Consider the following 22,334-nt stretch of genomic DNA (forward strand, 5'->3'; position numbering starts at 1 on the left):
CCAGTTTGCTTTTCGACAGAGGGGTACAATTCTTGGCTTTTGTTTGAGTATGTTTGGACGGGCTTTACCAATGGTTGAAATGATGTCATGGTCACTAATTCCATGTATGATGTTTACTTTGTCTACAAATGTAAGGTTGGTTGTTAGCAAAAGGTCCAGGATGTTGTCGTTTCTAGTGTTTTCACAGACCATGCATCTGTGTCATGCTTTGATCATTTATGATGTCAAGGAATTGGTCATAGACAGTTGAGGGACTGAAACCCGGTTTTAAATGTGGCGTATGTTCTGAATCCTAGGTAAGCTTTGGAAAGTTGAAATCTCCAAGAATAGGTGTTCTACTCTTTAATTTGCTGACAAGGTCCAGTGAAATTTCAAGTTCAAGAAGGCTGTGAAGGTCAGACTCATGTGGCCTATAGTAGGATGATATATACATGGGTTAACAACCCTTTATTTCAAGTTTATCCCCCATAATTTCGCAATTTCTTCTTAACAAGAATACCCCCCCCCCCATCCCCGCCTTTGCCTTTCAATCTATCGTTTCTAAAAACAGTATTGTAACCTAAACTTGTACGGAGGAAAAAACTAGCTGGAACAATGCTAGAGCAATTTGAAAGGTTAAGGCGTTCACAATGGGTGCGTGACAACAACATTTAACAGTGGAAGCTAAGAAAGATATTTGAAACAAATTAAATAACAAACGTATTACAATGCGATTTTCCCCACGGCCATTTTCGAAACAGGGAATACTAATAGTAGTATGAAGCCGTAATTGTCTTTTATCACGTGACGGTCACATGAGTAACAAGATGTCAGCGCCCATAAGGAAATAAAACAAAATAATAACTATGGAGAGAATTTTAGTTTTCGCCTTTCTTGTATCTCTAAAATCCACATTATGCAACACATGTGGCGTTTTGACGCATATTGAAATAAGTAAGTACCTATAAATTAGCATGAGAAAAAAGTCTTCAGATTTTTATGTAAACATCTGAGACTACGGCGCTCTAAGTCTAACAACCTGAGCTAACTGTCTGGCTGGTCTTTAACATTCATACTGGGACAAATCTTACTACCAGATTCATACTACAGTTCCTATCAATACAAACAAGGTCTGTTTTTCAATTTAAAATAAAACAGATTTAAGTACACAATTTAAGTTCACTGGTATTTCCAGGTATTTCCAAGAATTTCGTCATTTCTTGCAGACATTGACTTTAAAACATGATTGGGCAGGGGGGTGGGTAGTACAAACTTTTTAAACTCTTCTTCAGCAATCGCTTCAAACACTTCTAATCGAGTCTAAGACTGAATTCCTCTTTGAAACTCAGTTCACATTTCATGGCTCAATTAAGGATGATGCAAATTAAACACCTGTCAGCATAATTGTGTAACATTTCACTGTAGGCGGAGGTGCGTTCATAATGTTCCGCTGTAGTATGTTGATGTACCTGATAATATGCAAATTGACATATCTAGTTCTCCGTGTGGACAGAGAATATACTACATAAAACCAGTCGACCTGACTTCAGGGTCGAGCATACTTTTCTCTGAAGGGATCTGCTGGCCTTGTTGGTCTTGCATGTTACAATTGATTAAGAAGCTGTTGTTTTTAATTATGATAATCACGACTAGACCATTGACATTTTAAAACAAACTTCCAAATCCCAACTTGATATTTATTTGTGCTTAGAAAAGGAAAAAAAAAATGTTCTAAAACTAAATCATGATTGTTTATTGCAGGCCACAGGGCTCAGCAATATTTTCAGGATTCTGCAGACAGCAATACTAACTATGGAGAAGTGAGTGATAAGATTTATTAGTAAATATTTCATTTCAGTCTGAGTAAGCATAATGATCAGTCAATACACAATGTGCAGGCAAATTCATAACCAACATAATTAAAAGTTGTTGTTTTTTTGTTGTTTTTTAATATTCATGATTGTTTTGACTTTTTGTGTTACAATGGATATATACATTGGTTTTTTTTGTTGAACTTGATAATAACTTCTTTAATGTATTCATTTTATGCAAAATGCCACAGGCAGGTGGTAAATGAAATATTGTCTAATAAAATTCCACTGCTATAGGTCCATATTTGGACTTGTTTGTTAATCACATGATAAGTTTTATGTACAGTGTGTGTTTTCTGGGAAAAGTGTATTTACTGTGTATTGCAAAAGTAACTTCTTTGGTCTACCAGTTTTGGTTTTTTTTTTTTTATTAATTATAAGATATTATATTCTATGTAAAGAATAAAATCATCATACAGACAACAAAGTTTTTAGATGCACATGTGAAATTTCAGATGATTCGTAATCACCAGGATGCCCTGATGGCAGGGAGCCCTTACCCAGATGCATATTATGATGTAATCTGTGCCAATGGTATGAATATTGAACCAGATTTTGTTTCTCTCTAAATCTTAATTGTATTTCTTATATAATAATATATGATAATGTTTACATGAAGAAAGGCATATGTATGCCCATTCTGTCATAGAGAAAAAAAATACTGCATTTAAATTAAGGAGATGTTATTAAGGTTTAAACTCATGTCTTCTTACCTGTATTGCCATATAGTTCAATGTATTAATTAGATTATTTCAAAACAATTGGCAAGACAAAATTGAAGCCTTACACGATGAATGTCTCTTGCAGGTATGTACCATGATGTATCGGAGGACACCCACTGGGCCCCTTTCTTGAATGCTACGGCCAACTACATCACAAGCCGATATCCAAAGCCTTGGGACGATGCCACACAGAAACTCGTTGTTTTCATGTTCGGTGTTGTCTCCCACCAGGTGGCAGACATTCTCTGGCACAGTCTTGGAATTGACCGTGGCTTTATACAGGCCATGGCAAATGTAAGTGTGCCTTGTGCTTTTAAATCATATTAATTTGTTTCTTCAGATGTGCAATTATATCGTTTTAGTATTTGGAATCATATCTTTACTTATGGGATTGTCAAATTCTTTACATGTTCCTTGTAATTGATAAGCATAAGTTTGGTAATCATTATGACCAGCAGAGGAACCCTATTGATTATGAGGTCAGTGTTTAAGGTCAGTCGATCTCATACTGAAAGTCTTCAGTTTTCGATCAATAACAGAAGAAAAGCTTAGGCTGAGAGACTTGAAACTTGGTATGCATGTTGGTAATGACCAGCGGTTAAACCCTTATGTTTTTGAGGTCAGTGGGTCAAAGGTCAAGGTTGTGGTGATCTTAAGCTGAAAATTCATTTTTGATGAATAACTGAAGAAAGCTTAAGCCCAGAAGCAAGTTGACTTCCAATCCATCAAACAGTGACTTATCATGTCCATGTACATACTTGGCTCTTTAAAAATGTTTCAGGTCAAATTTTCCAAATTTTAAAGGAAGGAAGGTTTGTCATAATGAAAATGTTACATACTAAATGGCTATCTTGTCCATATAGGCCAAAATACTAATGGCTATCTGTCCAATGAGGACTTTCGGGGGAATTTGTCACCTTCCTGTGATGGCTCTTGTTGTTTTCTATTTCAGATCAATTTTCATTCACACTTCAGCGATGCACATACAGTGGCTGATTTTGGTAAGATTTTAAGGTGCAATGTTTTTAAAATCTTCAAACATCGAAAGGGTTCCTTGTAGATATCAAAGATTTAACTATAACAGTTCTATCAATTGAAGAAAAGGAAAATACATCTGTTCTTAAAGTGGATTTACATGTTGGCCTGTTCTGTAGGTGGGGACATTATGACGGCCTATGAGATGGACACATCCTATATTCCCCTTGAGGAAGGATGGTAAGTGGAATACGACAATTAATATTTGTTGGTGTTGTTAGGTGATTTATATACATGTTTTTGAGGATGAAACTAAGGTTCATAAATATGAAGGAACTTGTAATATATTGAATTGTAAAACACTTGATCATTGGATGATTGTATCTTGTGATGCTTATGTTTAAGATGGTGAAAGAAAGGCATGATATAATTTTATAATTTTCTTTAGGTCTCAACATTTTCGTTTATTATTCATTTAACTTTGAAAAATAAAGAAAAAAAAATAACAACACAATGATTATGTTTTTGAATAGTTTGGAATATGTAAACTTTGCTCATTATTTAAGGAATGAATTGCGGGGTTGATGTCATTATCGGGGTATGAACGCAATTGGGTTGGTCAATGTGTGTGGAGTCCGAAGGACTCCACGCATACTTTGACCAACCCAATTGCGTTCATATCCCCGATAATGACATCAACCCCGCAATTCATTCCTTATATTTACACCAATAGTTCATTATTTCATTCAAGAATTGTTAAAAAATACTTCATTTCTTTTAAGAAAACATTTCAGTAATCCGTTTTTACCCATTCTGTAAATAGAACGACCCGACTATAACCGGAAACATTTTTTTCAAATGACGTCACAACAACGCGGGAAAAGATCAACCACTTGAAATCACTTTAAAACGTAAATTAAAACACTTCTGGTACCGATATATTTAAAATATAATAAACTTACACTTTTAAAAATGTTGATCTATATTTTACGGGACCTGCAGACACAATACAACCAATAACAAGATCAATAGCTTTCATGTATATTGTTATGCAATGAATTACGATCCGAACATAACCGATGATGTTGCCTTCATCGATTGATGAACGCAATTGCCGAAAGGCAGTTCATTTAAGGAATGGAAGTTGAGGTGTAAATATAGGTTTTTGGTTTGACACAATAGTTTTATATGAAGTCTTGTTATAGGTATCTACCGTTAGATGATTTGTATGAAATATATGGTCAGTACTATGACAATAAGAGACGGGTACCAAAGCCCATAATAGCTGGATGTAGCGTGCAGTTGTTTGTGGAAAGGTACTCACTGTGACTGTGGCAAGTGGTGGTGGCTGTTGTTTTGCTAGTTGTGGTGGAATAGGACCTGTTCAGCTATCATGAAACATAATTTTGGTAGAAGACATGTAACTATAGTAGGGTTTGAGACAGGTTTGAAGAAGGGCAGGGTGCAGCACCCTCTTCAAACTTGAAGCTAAACCCTACTCTTATGGGAAGAGCTCTGTCAATTGTATATGATTCAGATGGATCTACATCAGGGTCATCTTTAGTTTGAACATGTTCTATTCCATGTTTGGTGTTGAAAGCTGGTCATATGTGCAAGCCATTGAAATGCATGAATACAAATTGAGTGAACCCACATGTGTATATTAATCAGCTTGCATCAACAACTAATGTAAACTAATGTAAATTTTAACAACGATCAACGTACATGTAACTGCTTAGCCAGGGTTAGCCTTGTTGAAAAAAAGCTAACTCTATCATATGACCAGTAAAAAGCCAGTTTGTATTTTATTCAGATGTTTAAATAGAAATGCAAGCAACATTAATTTGCATCGGTGAAAAGCTTTTAACTGAACTTGAGAGATATGGAGAGTGGGGAGAAACAATAAGCCTGCTAAACATCTGGCTTAAATACAAAAAGTTGCTGCACTTTGCAGATTTCTTATTTTTCTTAGTTCTTAGTACACTAACACTGATATATTGCATGCTGTTTGTAGGTATATTCCTGTAGACGATCTGTTTCAAATATACATAAACTATTATAACGGTAACTACACGAAAATGCCACGGGCCATAATTCAGGAGTGTGCCCAGACACTGTTCTTAGCAAGGTACACAAATCTATCCCATAAAGTATCTGCACCAATCAGTGGACTGTTTTTATATCTTATGATTTTCTGCTACCATTATAAATAGAAGATATATTCATTTATGTAGTAATATCATATCTACTAACCAACAGCTTTTGAACAATGCATCATGTAGGCATGTGAGTTCTTTATTTGAGTAACATGTATATCTTTTTAGTTATGTACAAAGTAACATATTATTATTTAACTAAAAATAATGATGATTTTCAATATATATACAGTTCTTACACATGTATTTGAAGTTCTACTTATGTCTTAAAACAGAAAGAAAACAGTTAATAGTTCAAATGAAATACTACCTGGTATTCTCCTAATTGTAATTTTATTCAACAACTTAATTTAGGTAATTTATTTTGATGTTTCTTTGATTTGAATTATACAGTATATTCTTATGTTTGGCTTCTGATGAATTACAGGATTGTTTTTAGAAGCTACTTCAAGTTGTTTGTTATTCATTTTTTTCAGATTGGCGGAAAACTTAGCAGCCAAAGAGGTACTTAATCGGTTTTCATTTTGTAACATATTGCATTTTAGTTATCTTCCTTTAAAACATGATTCCATTCACACAGTTTTGTTTCCTTAAACTTTTTGAAATAAAAATGTGTAAGATATGTTATTGAATTACTACATCAGTCTACCCCCCTTAACCGCCCCAGCTGTTTCCTGACTACGCAGACCAGAGCCCATTCCTGGTCGACCAGTTTGAGGATTACTTCGAGGGTGGGGTGGGTGACATGGCCGTCTGGACGGACCGCATCTGGCACGAGGCAGTCATCATGTTTGACCAAGGAACACAGTAAGGAAATAAAGAAATATGTTATACAATATAGAACATTGTAGAAGGATGCTCTTTTCCTAGGTCCTTCTTTTCCATGAAAATCAAAACATATAAAAAGCACTAAAATTTCGTCTTGTCTATTTCCCTCAATATATCATTTATTGTAGGATGTGTCATAGGCTGTCGAAATATCTCCTGTCAGGTTAACATATAAAAGCTTCCCTTTTTAGCCTCCTGAGCACAAAGTGCTGAAGGGTGAGCTATTGTGATAGGGGACCCATGTCTGTCGTCAACATTTTCCTTCAAACTACTTTGCCTCCTTAACAACTTGGCCAATTGCAACCAAATTTTACAGGAATATTCCTTAGATGATCCTCTTCCAGATTCCTTAACATAAAGTGACTCAATGTAGAACTCTGCATGCAATGGCAACCAACAGTCAACCTCAGAAACTGCTTGCCCAATTGCCTGATTGCAAAATTATTTCATTGAAATGTACCTAAGGTGGTCCTTAATCAAATTCCTTTAAGCCATGTTGTTTCTATTTTTCACTATATGACTATGTGGAAAACTTTGAAAATCTTCTTCTAGGAAACTGCTGGGCAGATTTCAAAATAATTTCACAGAAATGTTCTTTAGATGGCCCTTAATTCCTTGAAGCCATGTTGGTTTGTTTAAAACTCTCCTTTGGGTGGAGGTAGTTTTCACTGTATGACTATGTTCTATATGGTGTAGTCTAAGTAAGAAAGACAACTCCGTTTGGGGGTTATCAGGCAAAGTCTCCTATTGAAATCTTCTCTATAACTGAGACCATTGATATTATGTTGTGGATCTTCATCAAAATTGTCCAAATTATGGCCCTTGAGTTAGAGTCAGAGCTATATTCCTTTTTTTAAAAAGCAACAACAATGCGGATAGCTTAGCAGCACATTTTTCTTTTATGGTTAGAACTTTCAATTAAAACATTGTTAATGTGTTGTCAGAAACCACTGCCCCTCTTGAAAAGAATTCTCAGGAATGTTTCTCTGCTTACCCATAACCATTTACTCAAGTTAGCCTAAAGGGCCAAGATGGGCCCCTTGTTTAAAATACACATTTTTTTTCATCACTTTTCTAAAAGCCTTAAACACTGTTTAGAATTCGGTGAGTTTTCTTAGTTTTAGTCATCAATTAGCACTTCTATTTATAAAGCTTGTGCAAACAAAGTTTCAAGTTTTATTTATAATAAACCAGATGATCGTAGACCCAAGAGGCATTAAGTGCACAATGGTGACAAATACAATAATATGTGCTTGTGCGGTAAAATATTAACTAATAAATATTATGACAATGGCTATAATACTTGACTGTTACAAAGTGTCTATTTGACATAATGTGAAAAGCTTTGTAAACAAATACACTCAAATTCTTCAATCTTCCTTCATTTTTAGTGTTAATTAACTCTATAAATTTGTGCATTCTAGGATGTCGTAAATAGTAGGATGGCAATGAAGAGTTTCGAATATCATTATACAATGGACATTCAATAACAAAATGGTATTCATCTTCTAAAATATTATATTCGATTTTTTCTCTCATGTACGGGTATTTATACCGGTCTGGCCCATCTTCCAGTCTCTATACATAGTCTATGTGAGGAAACTCGTACTTTTGCTAAAGCTATTCTAAATTTACTAACATTTACTACATCTAAATATGGCTGAGGCTTAAAACAAGTTATATATCTATAAAAATAAGCCCTGGTTTAACAAAGAGCACCAAGATTTACGATGTGGATAGGATTCCAAGTACCTTTTTAACATGGTGTAAACGTGTTTAACATATTTATTTTCTTTGGATTTTAAATTTGTTAACCAGAACCTAACTATGTTATAATACCTTCTTACTTTAAAGTCAGTTTGCCCAAATTCACCATATATAAAATCATTGTGCATGTTTATTTTACCCCTAACATTCATTTACAAAAATGAAGATTGACTCGTTCTAATGCATTTCCCTTTACGAACCCCCAGACCTCAATTCCATAGTTTAAAATGGGAGTAATAAGTTTATCAAAAAGTTCCATTCTATGACTCACTGATAGATCTGTAAATTTGTGTAAATACTTATTCATTGCAAAAATGGCTTTAAGTGCTTGGCCTGCTATACATTTTTGTGCTTCAAAAAATGTAGTGGTAAAAATAATACCTCAATATGTAAACTTACTTACAATATCAATAATTTCAGTTTTATAATAAAACACAGTATTTCTTGGTAAACAACTTCCTTTCCTAAAAATCATTAATTTAATATTCCTGACATTAACAACAAGTTTCCAACGATTACAATAAGATTCCAGTGTATGTAAACTCAATTGTGCAAACATGAACATTTTCATTTATGTTTTCCTTCAGGAAGTGTGACATCCCACACAGCACCCTGTTTCTACACTGTAACACAAGTGAGCCACGGTTGCCTGGTTACCGGCCGCCTGGAAAGAATGGCTACTTCAAGCGGCCCAATAGAAACGGTGTCTCCAAGGATGATGTTGTTGTACAGTCAGAGCTGAGGGGCATCAGAATCAAACCTTCAATGGCATACTTGGTAATTGACTAAAATATTGCCTTCAGAGATTAATGTGTAGCTTTAATTGAATGCGTATTGTAGCCTGTTTTTCAATGAGTGGTCTGATCTATGTGGTATTTTATTGCAGGAGAAGCTGAAAAAGCACCGACTAGCAAAGGTTGAAAAGGCTAAAAAGGTGAGGAACTTCCTGCAGGAGGCTGGGCCAGTCAATGCTGAGCCCCGAGTACCAGACAGTATTTTCTATGTCAGCAACGACTACGCCAGGCTAGGAGAGTGAGTTTCGGCAATGTTAAAATTATCTTTAATTTGGATGAATGATATGTATGATAAGGCATGAATTTGAATGTTTCAATTAAATTGTGATTTGAATTAATTAAAAATGAAAGGTAAAGGCTGGTTGAGAGGTGAGTTAGAAAGTGATGACATGTAGACGTTTTTCCCTTTGTGTATAAGTATTGGCATATTTGAGAAGACAAAAACAATGTCGTGAACAAATTTTGCTAGAAATCAAGTAGGAGAATTACTAAAAAGTAAAAAAAGAGCTAGTTGTCTTCAAGAAAGTGCTTGCTCAAGGCTTATGGCTTATTGTAATAATGACATTTTCTCACTGTTATACAAATTATGCACCCAGGGCATATGCAACAGGTGACCTAAACTCAGATGGCCATACAGACCTGGTGATATCGGCCCCTGGCTACAGCAACCCGGGCAACCCCCAGGACGGCCGTGTGTACATCATCTATGGTAAGGAAACTACCAATGCATATTTAAATGATGTTCGCACAGATTAGCTCTATGTTCTTGGAATGTTATAAAAATATGGATTCAATTCCTGTCAATGTTAACCTGTAATTCAATATTGAGTTTATGCATTTACTGTAATAAATGCAGGGGATGAGAGTGGAATTCCAAGAGCGACAAACCCAAACCTTGATGATCTGGCCCAGTCTAACCAGGGGCAGATACTAAATGGCTTCATTGCAGTAAGAGTGCCTTTTGCAGACTGTGATTAAGGGGAAGTGTCCGATGAGTTTGTTGATTTTTGAGTTGTAAGATGTTTATGCTCCTGAACCAGTTTAACCAGAATTTGAATAATATATTTAGAGCATCAGTTACACGTCAGCAATTTATTTGTTAAAATGTGTGTATAATTGTCTGACATAGCATAGATAACTATACTTGACAAAAACTAGCCACTTTTACTGAACAGTCACAGAGAATGATGCAAAGATGATGGTATTTGCAGGCACGGTTTGGTACATCAGTTGCTGTGTTGGATGTGAACATGGATGGAGTTATGGACCTTGCTGTGGGGGCACCAGCCTTTGTCAACCCTGGGGACAACCCACTGCTGTATAATGTAGGTGTATACATGCAGTTATAGTGTTGTTGCTGATATCTTAGTTGTTATGCCCCAGCATAAGTGGGGGCATATAGCTTTGCCCTTGTCAGTCCTTGAGTCTGTCCATCTGTTCGTGTTTCTGTAGATAAGTATTATGCAAAATAACTTCTAATTAAAACCTCCCAAACTATTTGACCTGCAGTCTTGAAACCTTAGATTGGACAAAATAATGGCTCTTGCTTTTTGTGACAAACATGGCATATGGGGGCAGCTGTGTCCTATGGACACATTTCTAGTTCACCTTTTGCCTAATGATAGAAATGCTAACCACACTCATGATTTTCCCAGGAGCTCATTTTCAAAATCACCAAAGCCAGCCAGGTTCCATTTATTCTAACCCATCTTTTCCAGGGTTTGGTGCTGATATACTTTGGAGATGCAGCCAAACACAGGGTGTTTGATGGAGCTGCCAATATCACCTTAGCCTGTACCAAGGTAGGTGGCCTATGTTGGTTGCTCTGTGCAGAATGTTATGTGTTTAATTAATAAGAATATTAGTTGATAACTTTCAAACAGACACTTTGCAAAGTTTCGTATATGTTGGAGTAGGTCATTGTCTTAAATTCTTACTTAATCGCAATCAGTGTGTTCCTTTTGTGACTGTGGCCTACTTGAATTGTAAATCTCGAAAACTTAAATTGCAATTAGGAACTGAGAATGTTCATGTTAAAATTAGCTTGTTTACTGTTGGTAGTGATTTAAATATTATAATGTGCATGTACTGTATTTTAATAGATGGTATAGCTGTCATAATTCCTATTCCAGTATGAGCACTGTAACCTGGGTTTCTCATTGACGGTGGGAGATGTGAACGCAGATGGGAACCCAGATCTTGTTGTGGGTGCTCCAATTGCACCCAGCGGTGGGGAGCAGCGGGGCATGGTGGTTGCCCTCCTCTCCAGTAAGGATAACACAGGTAATGTGATGTCAGTAACGAGAAGTATTTCTTGTTTGCCATGTAAGATTTTCACATCTTTCACTTTCAAATCAAGTTTCCAACACTGCGTTTGTCATGAACAGAGAGAGTTATGCAGATAAAAGTCCATTTTGATGTCAGCAACAGTTTAGATCTTTCAAATGAGTTCATTTCTCTTATACACAGCTATACTATAACAATGACACTGATTCATGCCATGTATTGTATCTCTGTCTAGGTTACCAGTACATTGAAGTTGATGATCTCAAATGGACAGTAGCGGGAGATCAGGTGGGAAAAATGACTTTTTATCTTACTTAAGATTTCAATACATGTGTATGTATATTATGCTTGTTATTGATGGGACTTACATTATGCAGTTGTAATATTAGTCATAACCTGTGATAGACTGCAACATAGCTCTGTATCAAACTTTTTACAATGATGTTACTAAGATGGTATGAACCTATGGCATTTCCTCACCATTATCCATTGGTATTGCCTCTCTGTGAACCCATGATATTTTCTTACCATGAACATATGACATTGAATCACTTTAAGCCTATGATACTGTCATACTGTGAACCTATGGCATTGTCATACTGTGAACCTATGGCATTGTCATACTGTGAACCTATGACATTGTCATACTGTGTTACTAAGATATTGTCTAACCATGAACCTATGGCATTGTCTCTCAATGAACCTGTGACATTGTCTCTCAATGAACCTATGACATTGTCTCTCAATGAACCTATGACATTGTCTCACTGTGAACCTATGACATTGTCTCACTGTGAACCTATGACATTGTCTCTCAATGAACCTATGACATTGTCTCTCAATGAACCTATGACATTGTCTCTCAATGAACCTATGACATTGTCTCACTGTGAACCTATGACATTGTCTCACTGTGAACCTATGACATTGTCTCTCAATGAACCTATGACATTGTCTCTCAATGAACCTATGACATTGTCTCTCAATGAACCTATGACATTGTCTCACTGTGAACCTATGACATTGTCTCACTGTGAACCTATGACATTGTCTCACTGTGAACCTATGACATTGTCTCTCAATGAACCTATGACATTGTCTCTCAATGAACCTATGACATTGTCTCTCAATGAACCTATGACATTGTCTCTCAATGAACCTATGACATTGTCTCTCAATGAACCTATGACATTGTCTCTCAATGAACCTATGGCATTGTCTCTCAATGAACCTATGACATTGTCTCACTGTGAACCTATGACATTGTCTCACTGTGAACCTATGACATTGTCTCTCAATGAACCTATGACATTGTCTCTCAATGAACCTATGACATTGCAATACTGTGAAACTAAGATATTGTCTCACTGTGAACCAATGATATTGAATTACTGTTAACCTATGATGTTGTTAAACTGTGTTTTTATACATTGTCTTACTGTATACCTTTGTGCAATGTTTCATTGTGAACCTATGCCATTGTATCACCAGGATAGTGGATGGTTTGGTTATGATATAAACATGAGGATGTGGAACGGCAAGCCGACACTGATGGTCGGCCAGCCTGAATTCAGACAGTGTGACCAGAAATACAAGTAGGTCTCATGCCACTGAATGTACATCTGGATTTCTATGAAAGAAATTTTGATCTGCATTTGAAATAAAGGTGTCATAAATTACTCTAGCTATATATAATTCTTTCAATTGGCTATTTTAAGTATGAAATTATTAATGTGATGTTCCATTTGATAATATTGCTTGTAAGGCAAGAGGTGAACAGATGTAATCCTTATTTCAGCCCAAACTGTACAAAGTATGAAGACTCTGATGACCAGTCATCAGGTCGGTTGACAATATTCTACGGTCCGACCTTGCAGGCAAAGTTTCTTGTGGAGGGCCAACGATTGGTCAGTGAGTTTCAGGAGATGGGCTGGAGTTCGGATATCGGATCACCTTATATAGACCCGAGCACTCAGGTATTTGTATAAATAGGTGTAAGGTTAATGATTAATGTTATATAATTAGCATCAATAATTGTACATGTAATTTTCTTATAAAGATGATATGAATCATAAGTTAAGTTTGGTGATAGATGGTACTGTTTTAAAGAATAGGCACAAGTATATATGCCCCTCAAAGGATAGCTTATAGCAAGCACACTTTTCATTTGTCAACCATTTCCATCTTGTCCCAGTTGTAACTTTAATTGATGGATTTCATTTAATGTACTCAGAATTGTAGAGCACCATGGTAAGATGTTTTTTTCTCTTTTAGTGTTAACATTTTAAACTAAAAGTATCTTCTCTGAAACCTCTCAGCCCAGTCCCATGATATTTCATATGCAGCCTCATGTAATGGTGCTTTACCAGATTTTTTAAAGTATGTCCCTGTGTTCATAAGTAGCCCTGCCCCATGGGTCAAAAGTTTTCTATATACCATACTGATATAAGTAAAAAAGTTTGAAAATCTTATCTTAAATCACAAGGCAGAGACCCTTGATATTTGGTAAGTAGTGACATTTATTGGTCCATTACCAAGATTGTTCAAATTATGTCCCTAGGGTCAAAAGTTGTCCTGCTCTAGTGGTATCAGGTTTTCTATATATTAATGATTTTAATATAGTTATACTGTTAAAAATGTTCTCTTAAATTGCAAATACCAGACATTTGATAGTTGGTATGTATTCTCATGTGTTGGCCCTTTCCCAAACTGTTCTAATTATTCTGGGGCTGAAACTGGCCCCTCCCTGGGGGTCCCAGGTTTTATAAAAAAAATACTTATTTAGTAAAAACATCTCTGAAACAGAAAGACCCTCCAGGTAGCCTCCAGAAGTGGTCATTTACCAAGATTGTTCAAACTATGGCTCTTGGGTTAAAAGTGGCCTGGCCCTGTGAGTCTCAAATTTTCCATTTTTGTATATAGTTAAATATCTTTTAATAACTTGTTCTCTGAAATCACAAACCCCAGACTTTTGATTATTGGTATGTAGACTCATGAAGTGGCCCTTAACCTAGGATGTTCAAATTCGTCCAAGGTTTTCTATATACTTACATAGTAATTTTTATAGCATTCTCAGAAAACCCATTGTTGACATCAAAAATCAGTCAGGTGTGTTTTCTCTTTGAAGGTGATAGCAGTGACAAGTCTGGGGGCGAAGGTTGATGGGCGTATACTTACAGAGGAAGTTGACTTTGAGCAAGCAGGGAAGGTTCTCCTTTACAACACAACAAATGGATTCCTCCCCACTCAACTGAACATCACTCTCATGGGCGACCGTAGATATGGAAGGTTTGGAGCTAAAGTCAGGGTATGTAGGATGTGTTTTGTGATGTAAATGGTATGCTTCTTTCCAGTTGTTTGCTGGTAAATCGCTGAGTTAAGATAATTTATTTGACACCATTAAATTTTCCTTTCCTCTAGCATCAAAGATCTATGAAAGTTTTTATTAAAAATGATTGACTGGTCTGTTGACTGCCAACAGCTGATGCTGCAGGTATATAACCTGTATTGCAGGCTTCAATTAGTCACCAGTATACCAATTGGTTTGGCTGTGATTGTGAAGACAGTTGTAAACAGATATGAATCACACTCGAGTAAAAGGATCAGTACAGGTATCCTTTTGGTGAAGCCATAAGAAAATGTCCCTGTTGAGGCTCAAACCCATGACTGTTTGGATGCGAGGCTTTACCGATACATTACTATACCACTCACAGCTTTGTTTAATTGATGAATGTTACTAATGTAATTGTCCATATGTTTATATTTCAGTTCCTTGATGTGACTGGGGATGGCATGGATGATTTGGTTGTGGGTGCACCACTCCGCTCTGAGGACATCACCGAGGAGTTCTATGGACGTAGGCACAACATGTCTTAATGCAGCGTGCATTTATAAGAAATAATATAGTATTATAAGGATAAAGCAAGTTTAAAACATACATCAGTAACTATTGAATTATAAGCCAAAAAATATATGATCCTGCTTATATTTTCACACATTTAACTTTAACACAAAGCAAAGTAACAAACAAGAGACTGTATAATCTGTTTGTTTCCTTAAACTTTATACACAATTTCATGCATGCCAAATCCAAGCCTTCATGCTCTTTCTTTATGGTATATTGCAGCCGACCAAGGAGTGGTGTACATATACAATGGGGGCGGAGATTTCCCCTACGACTCCACCCTGGAGGACTGCACGGGTCAGCTGGTCAAGCCCTGTCCAGCCTTACAGGTCAGGTTACCAGGCCATGTAACAATGATATAATTAGGTTATTAAAATGTTGCAGCTGAATGTTTTGTTAAGATTGTTGGCTCAGAACCTGTGCATTATGTTAACTTAACGAAAATAAAACATTAATCGATAGTCTGTTCAATTCCGCTTTGTATGTATTTTAGGTAAGATTGGAAATGTTTTTTTTATGTGTTACAGAATACTAGAAATAGAGCAGATTTGTTTCTTGCAATTTTGTTCATTTTGCTGTCAGCATTATCTCTCTCCATGTTGAACATTTTCCAGGCCTCCACTGTTCTGACCTGGAATGACAAGCAGCCCAAAACCAGATTTGGCTCCAACTTTGCCTACCTGAAAGCACAGAGCTCTGTAAGTTTAATGTTAATACGTAAACATACTTCCATGTAAAGATGGGGGCCCTGAGGGGCTGTTACATCAGCAATCCTAGGAGCTGCTTTGATGAATTTTCAAGAGATGTAATGCACCATGAAAAATCTTGCCTTGCTACAAAACCATTCCTAGGGTTCTTGATTAACCAGCCCAGGTCACTTTAAACCAGTTACATGCAGATGTAATAGAACATGTAGAAAATGTACATGTAAATTTCAAAGGTTTAATTCTTATTTTTTAATAAAAAAAATTTATACTGAATTTGGAAATGTGTTTTATTTTATTACTTAATAGAACCATCAAATTGTATGATGTAAATAACGTATATTGTCTGTATTTCATTCAGCGCCAGTTGTTTGTGACAGCCCAACATTCCAGCCAGTTTGCGCGACTTGCAGGAGCAGTCGGAGTATTCAACTTTATGTAGAGGGCACATAAAGTTACAGAGAATGTCTCATCAGGGAAAACATTCCAGTTATAACACAATAACAAACACCATGAAAGATTGTACATTGATTAATAATGTATGCTTCAATTTAACTTTTAATTAGTAATGCAGATTTGAAGAATTGTTTCAGCTGTTTTATACGTTCTGTAGTTACAACAATCTTTCAAAAAATTGTGGGAGCTTATCTCCAAGTTGGCATAAACTTGCATATATCAATGAATTTAGTCATAATATGAACTTGTGCTATTTGTATCATTTTGTCAAATTTATTCCTACTTAATAACTGAATAGTGTGTATGTCGCATAACATCACTTTCACTTCAAATACATGTTATTAATACTATGAACGCAAATACATTTACATATATTTCACATAAAGATTTCAGCCTAATTTCAGGAGAGCACAATTCAGTGAATAAATGTATGTGTTTTTATTTAAAAACTACAAAATCCACATAACACATGGTTATTGGCATTATTAATAGATTATGAATGAATTATTTTGACATTTTTTTTAAATATAAAGCAACTACCCCGGTACCCTTTGTCATTGTTTAATACTACTTTATGTTCAGATTATCACATGGTATTTTCTTTCCCTTTGAAGATTACAGCCTGTTTTACATCTATTAGATGTCCTATTGCTGTATTATTTATATTTTGTTTGACCAGTTTATCTGGTTGTTTTGTGCAATATTGATCAAACATGAGGCATTGTACATATTATTGAACACTCAACCACAAGAGTCTGTGATAATTCTTTGTTGTATGCTTGTTAATAGTTGATTCGTTAAACTCACATTAACAAAATTAATTGTTACACAACATTGAATATTTATCAAATTTACGACTATTATGTTTTGTTTAATTGCTCTATTTGTCCAATCAATTTATATACATTAATTTCAGAAATATTCATGACATTTTCATCTAGAAAGCCTTTTTCAACTTAAATTTATTGTTTGCATTGATTATTTCACAAATAAAAATCATTTTTCTATGTCATTTTTTTGTTTTTATACTTTATTTTACTGTACCCATTTCAATTGCATCTAAGACCAATCTGGTCTATTTTTCCCATCTACTTGTCCCAGTTTGCATACAATAACATTGTCTTTGTTCATATGAAACCTTAGACTTTTCAGACCAAAATAAATGCTGCACTTTGTTATAATATAAAGATACATAAAAATAAAAGTTGGCATAAAAAGTATATATATATTTATATGTACAAGGACCTTTGTTAAATTAATATGAAATAGTTTTAGTTGATTTCTGTGCAGTAAGAGATAAATTTCCCACTTCACTGCAGTCACATGACTGCTGTGATAATTCACTGCTTAAAAGTCTGCTTCTAAGGTGAGAGCCATGGTTTAAGTCCTGGTCATGTCATACCTCGGACCAAAAATTTATCTATTGTTCAAGATTTTGTTCCCGATGATTTAAAATCAGAATGTTATCCTTTATAAGAATCAAAGGGTTTAAAGTGTTCAGAGGCTTTCGGCCTGCTACATATTGTGAGTATAGTCTTTTTTAAATGTAAAACAAATTTACATAAGACAGTCGCATAGTCATAGAAATATAATTTCTATCTTTAAAATAGCCTAAAATTGTCTCTTATACTGTACATGTGTACTTGACATTTTTTATTAAGATTGTTAGTATGTACTTGCACAAACTACCGGTAAATGGTTATGTGACTGTCTTATATTATTTGTTCTACAATTACATGACACAATATTGCATGTTGTGTTCCTCAAGGATCATTTCTAGGCCCACTTTTTTAATTTATGTAAATGAAATATTTGCTGTGGTAAAAGTAAACGTTTTCTTTATGCAGATGATTCACTCACATGTCCAACCATAATAGTCTTTCAATTTATAATAGTTTGTCTGTGATAAAATTGCAATATTTATGTTTTATGTATTCATGCCTCTCTATGTCGCACCAGCCGTAACGAACACCTCAATGGATATAAGGAAATAAGGACTATTTCCTCTTTATTGGATAATCCTTGGATTAGATCTGTGTGGCAGGGTATTCTTGACTCATATGTGTTTAAAATATTGTATTTATGCAACATTTTGTGGTTAATACCATGTATATGTGAATCTTATACTGATTTTTTTTATATAATAACCCTACTCACAGGCCATACCAAAGAAAATTGGCATTAATAGCTCAAATGCCTGTCGCTTCTTTTTAAAGATAGTTCCTAAAAACTTGGAGTACTTAGCACAACCGGAATTGGACTCGGTGTTTGATCTGTAATTATATATAAAAAATCATTTTATAAACAAATACGGACAATGACTTTTAGATTGATAGGGGAGGTCACTGCGTTCGATTAATATTTTTTGTTGTTGTCTGCATCATTGTAGTAATATCGAAATGTTGTCTGTTGCTGTTACGGCGGTCCCTAGACTTACCGAAATACGATTATTTACCGAAAGACGGATAAAATTACCGAAATACGCATGAAAGTTACCGAAAGACGCCTTCTAATGCATTTATTTTATTGTTTTTATATTAATATTATATAAATACATTACCAAACCAAATTTTAGAGAAAAATATTGAAATATAATGATGTAATAGGCAGTTGAAATTTCAGTGTTCGAGATCGAATTCCGCGTGCCGACTCGCCAACCGAAAGATAGATAAAAGCTTCTAAAATAATCAATTATTCCAATTAATGATGATCTCATAATATTCATATAACTAAAACACACTCATAAAAATGAAAAAGTTCATGAAAATATTTACTTATTGTTCAATTGAATAAAGACAATATGTCCGTGAAATAGTTGTCTCCCTTCGCCAACCGAAAGACGATTTAACGCAGGTAAAAATAACTTATGAGTTGTTGTATTATGAAAATGATTATGAATTTGGATTCAAATAATAGCATTTATATTCTTATGGAAATGTTAGATCAATACACAGCATTTGAAAGTATTTTGGAATATACTTGAAACATTGCCTTTGAAATAGGTCGCTAATATCATTTTCTTTTAAACTAACTTAGATCTACAGTATAGTTCAGGGCTTTCAAATTTTAATTTTTGTTTATATGAAAATTGAAAAAAAAAGTTTTTAAACAGCGAAGTTCTCATCTTCAGATAAATTAGCTTACTTACAATAATAACCAGACCACACCAAATACACAAAATCAGGCGATGTTTAAAACAACATAATTGTCACCCGGTATATGACACCCCACAAAGTAGCGGCACGTTTTTTGGGGGACAGTTTGGTATTATTGAAAGTGTGTTAATTTGGGTTAACCCTTTTCGGCTCTGTGACACGTGTTGAGTAAATACCATAATAATTACGCATTAAAGGACCGCATTACGTGTACATTTATAATTGCGGGTGATTTTTGCGGATCCAAATCCATTGCAGACACTGGAAATGCAGGCTATTATTTCTAATGCACCATGCTAAACCATAAAAAATAAAGTATTTTAACTTTAACTGTTTGATTTCAACGATGAAGATATCTACATAGTTAATAATAAATATTGCACATAATAATGAAACATAATTCAATTCGGGCAACATTTTTGCCATGTACATATGAACTTAGGTAACAACAACTTTCTTTTCTTCATGGTCATATATACTGGTACGCATGGTGCATTCAAAGGTAATTATTAATATATTCTTATAACTCAATCTCAATTTTACTGTTTGTATATCTGACACATTTGTTTGTAACACAAGGTGAATTTTCAATGTACATTTACCATAGCTTTTGTCATTAACATGTATATGTCTTTGTCAATGATTTAAATACATATTGTAAGTTAATCATTTTATTTTGTATTTGCAGCGTTCAATATTTCATGTAATTTTATTATGTGTATGACTTATGTTTTATGCAGCCTTCCATGTTCGATGTTAATCAGATGTATATGTCATGTATGTAGAGAAATGATGAAAAATAAAATAAAAATTGAGTATTAAGTTAACTGTATATATTTGTCATGTTCTTACTTCACCTTAAACATATCAATACATCGTATTTTGGTTGAGAACAGGAGAATACTCTTATTGGCTAAATAAAGGAAATTCTTTTGTCCAAAAACTCATTATTTCAAGATATTATTTTATAATTTTTGGCTTCAATGTGTAAAATCATCAAATATATGAATATTAAAAATAAATACAATAGCAAGCGTCTTTCGGTAAATTTCTATCATGTTTACTCCAGTTTAACCATATCCATAAATCGTATTTCGGTTGACGACGGGAGATAACTCTATTTGACTAAAAAAGGGAAATTCTTTTGTCAATAAAGTCATTATTTCTAAATATTTTTTTTATAATTTTTGGCTACAATGCGTATAATCATTATATATACAAGATTATTTAAAAATAAATGCATTAGAAGGCGTCTTTCGGTAACTTTCATGCGTATTTCGGTAATTTTATCCGTCTTTCGGTAAATAATCGTATTTCGGTAAGTCTAGGGGGAGCAAGACAAATCGGCCCCTTACCAAATCGGCCTACTACCAAATCGGCCCCTAAGACGTTTCGGCCCTGCCATTTCGTCCCCTTAATTAAAATGACTCGAGACGTTTCGGCCCATAGTGGTTTTCAATAGAGACATTTCGGCCCCTTAATTTTATTTTATTTTTTATCTTGAGTATAAAGAAAAACATTGTAGGTCGTCTTATAAATGTCAATGAGATCTGTAAATAAGTTGTAAAAAAAATCTTTAAATTTAAAAATAGACAGATATGCATGAAAAACATTGATATGACTGATATAAAAATATGATTAAAATCTAAATAACTATTAACCCTGATTTTTATTATAAAATGTTAGAAAATCTAAGAAATTTTATTTGTTATAACTGTTAATTATTAATTGATCATTAAAGACTTCAAAGAAAATTTGTCTTTGAACCATGCGTTCTTTTTTGCAAGGCAAACTGTTAGTGTTGTGGGTGTGAAAAAGACATTCAAAGACGTGTGAATGAATAATTGTCTTTAATTTGTTAATGTTATTTAGAGTTGATTGAAGAAGATTTGAGTAATATAAACAACGTAAGTATATATATTAAATCGTTTCTAAAAGTGGGTACCATTTGTTTTAAACGTGTTGCGTTTTTTAAAAATGCCTTTACATTTCAACCATTAATTTTTTATCTATGTGGTATACTATTGCTTCAGAATAATTATTAATTATTATATATGAATTGCAAACAAGATACAACTTGATAGTTCAAATGCATTTTAACAAGAGTAAAACAATATATACGTAATAAAAAAGTGAAATAATATTCTGTTTGAGGTGCAAAGAGATAATTGGTATTAATCTTTAAGTGTGAGAATTAGCGGTTGGGAAAGTCGGAACAAACCTTGTAGACGTATTTATAAGCTTGTAAACACAAAGTGTCACAATTTCAACGCCTGATACCTCTGTGGAATGTGACAATTCGCCATAAGACCGTCTGTCTAAAATCACCGTTTAAGCCAGTATGGTTTTGCATACGTATTCAATATAAGATTAATAATAGTGTTTTTTTCATCCTTATATATACCTGATTTGAATATAAATAACTGAATTTCATAAATTTTATTTAACTTATATCGAGAGCGTTACAGGGACATCAACGCCAGGATCATGGATGAGTGGGACTCATACGATTCGCATAAGGTCACCTGCGAGGAGTTCCTGAAAAATGTTGGTGCCATCTACGGCCGGCGATAGGTGTTTGGTCAAGACTGATGTTAGACAATAGACATGTCATTATACATAATATTAGCAACATAGTTATGTATAATACTTAAAGATTATTTAAAAAAAAAGAAGTTTAAACATTTCTTCTTCAACCCTATTTCGTCTTATAAAAAATCTCGTGAATAAATCTTTA

The 22,334-nt window shown here is 34.4% G+C and overlaps 1 protein-coding gene across 2 annotated transcripts; it reads left to right on the forward strand.

Moving 5' to 3' along the window:
- The first annotated feature begins 798 nt into the window (after positions 1-798).
- LOC128214764 (phosphatidylinositol-glycan-specific phospholipase D-like) lies at positions 799-17,449 on the forward strand. 2 transcript variants are annotated; one of them, XM_052921401.1, is made up of 24 exons: positions 799-933; positions 1,741-1,799; positions 2,306-2,384; positions 2,658-2,866; positions 3,525-3,573; positions 3,727-3,787; positions 4,753-4,863; positions 6,180-6,207; positions 6,371-6,510; positions 8,886-9,075; positions 9,185-9,330; positions 9,689-9,801; positions 9,949-10,040; positions 10,304-10,417; positions 10,811-10,894; positions 11,225-11,375; positions 11,614-11,666; positions 12,870-12,973; positions 13,177-13,354; positions 14,506-14,685; positions 15,147-15,234; positions 15,505-15,611; positions 15,897-15,980; positions 16,348-17,449. In XM_052921401.1, the coding sequence occupies exons 1-24, from the start codon at positions 846-848 to the stop codon at positions 16,426-16,428; spliced, it is 2,589 nt and encodes an 862-aa protein (XP_052777361.1). In that variant the 5' UTR covers positions 799-845; the 3' UTR covers positions 16,429-17,449. The 2 variants fall into 2 exon arrangements, with proteins under 2 accessions (XP_052777361.1, XP_052777360.1); XM_052921400.1 differs by lacking the exon at positions 4,753-4,863 and adding an exon at positions 5,562-5,675.
- The last annotated feature ends 4,885 nt before the right edge of the window (positions 17,450-22,334 follow it).

Source organism: Mya arenaria, chromosome 13 (assembly GCF_026914265.1).
Source record: "Mya arenaria isolate MELC-2E11 chromosome 13, ASM2691426v1".
Classification (NCBI taxonomy): Eukaryota; Metazoa; Mollusca; class Bivalvia; order Myida; family Myidae; genus Mya; species Mya arenaria.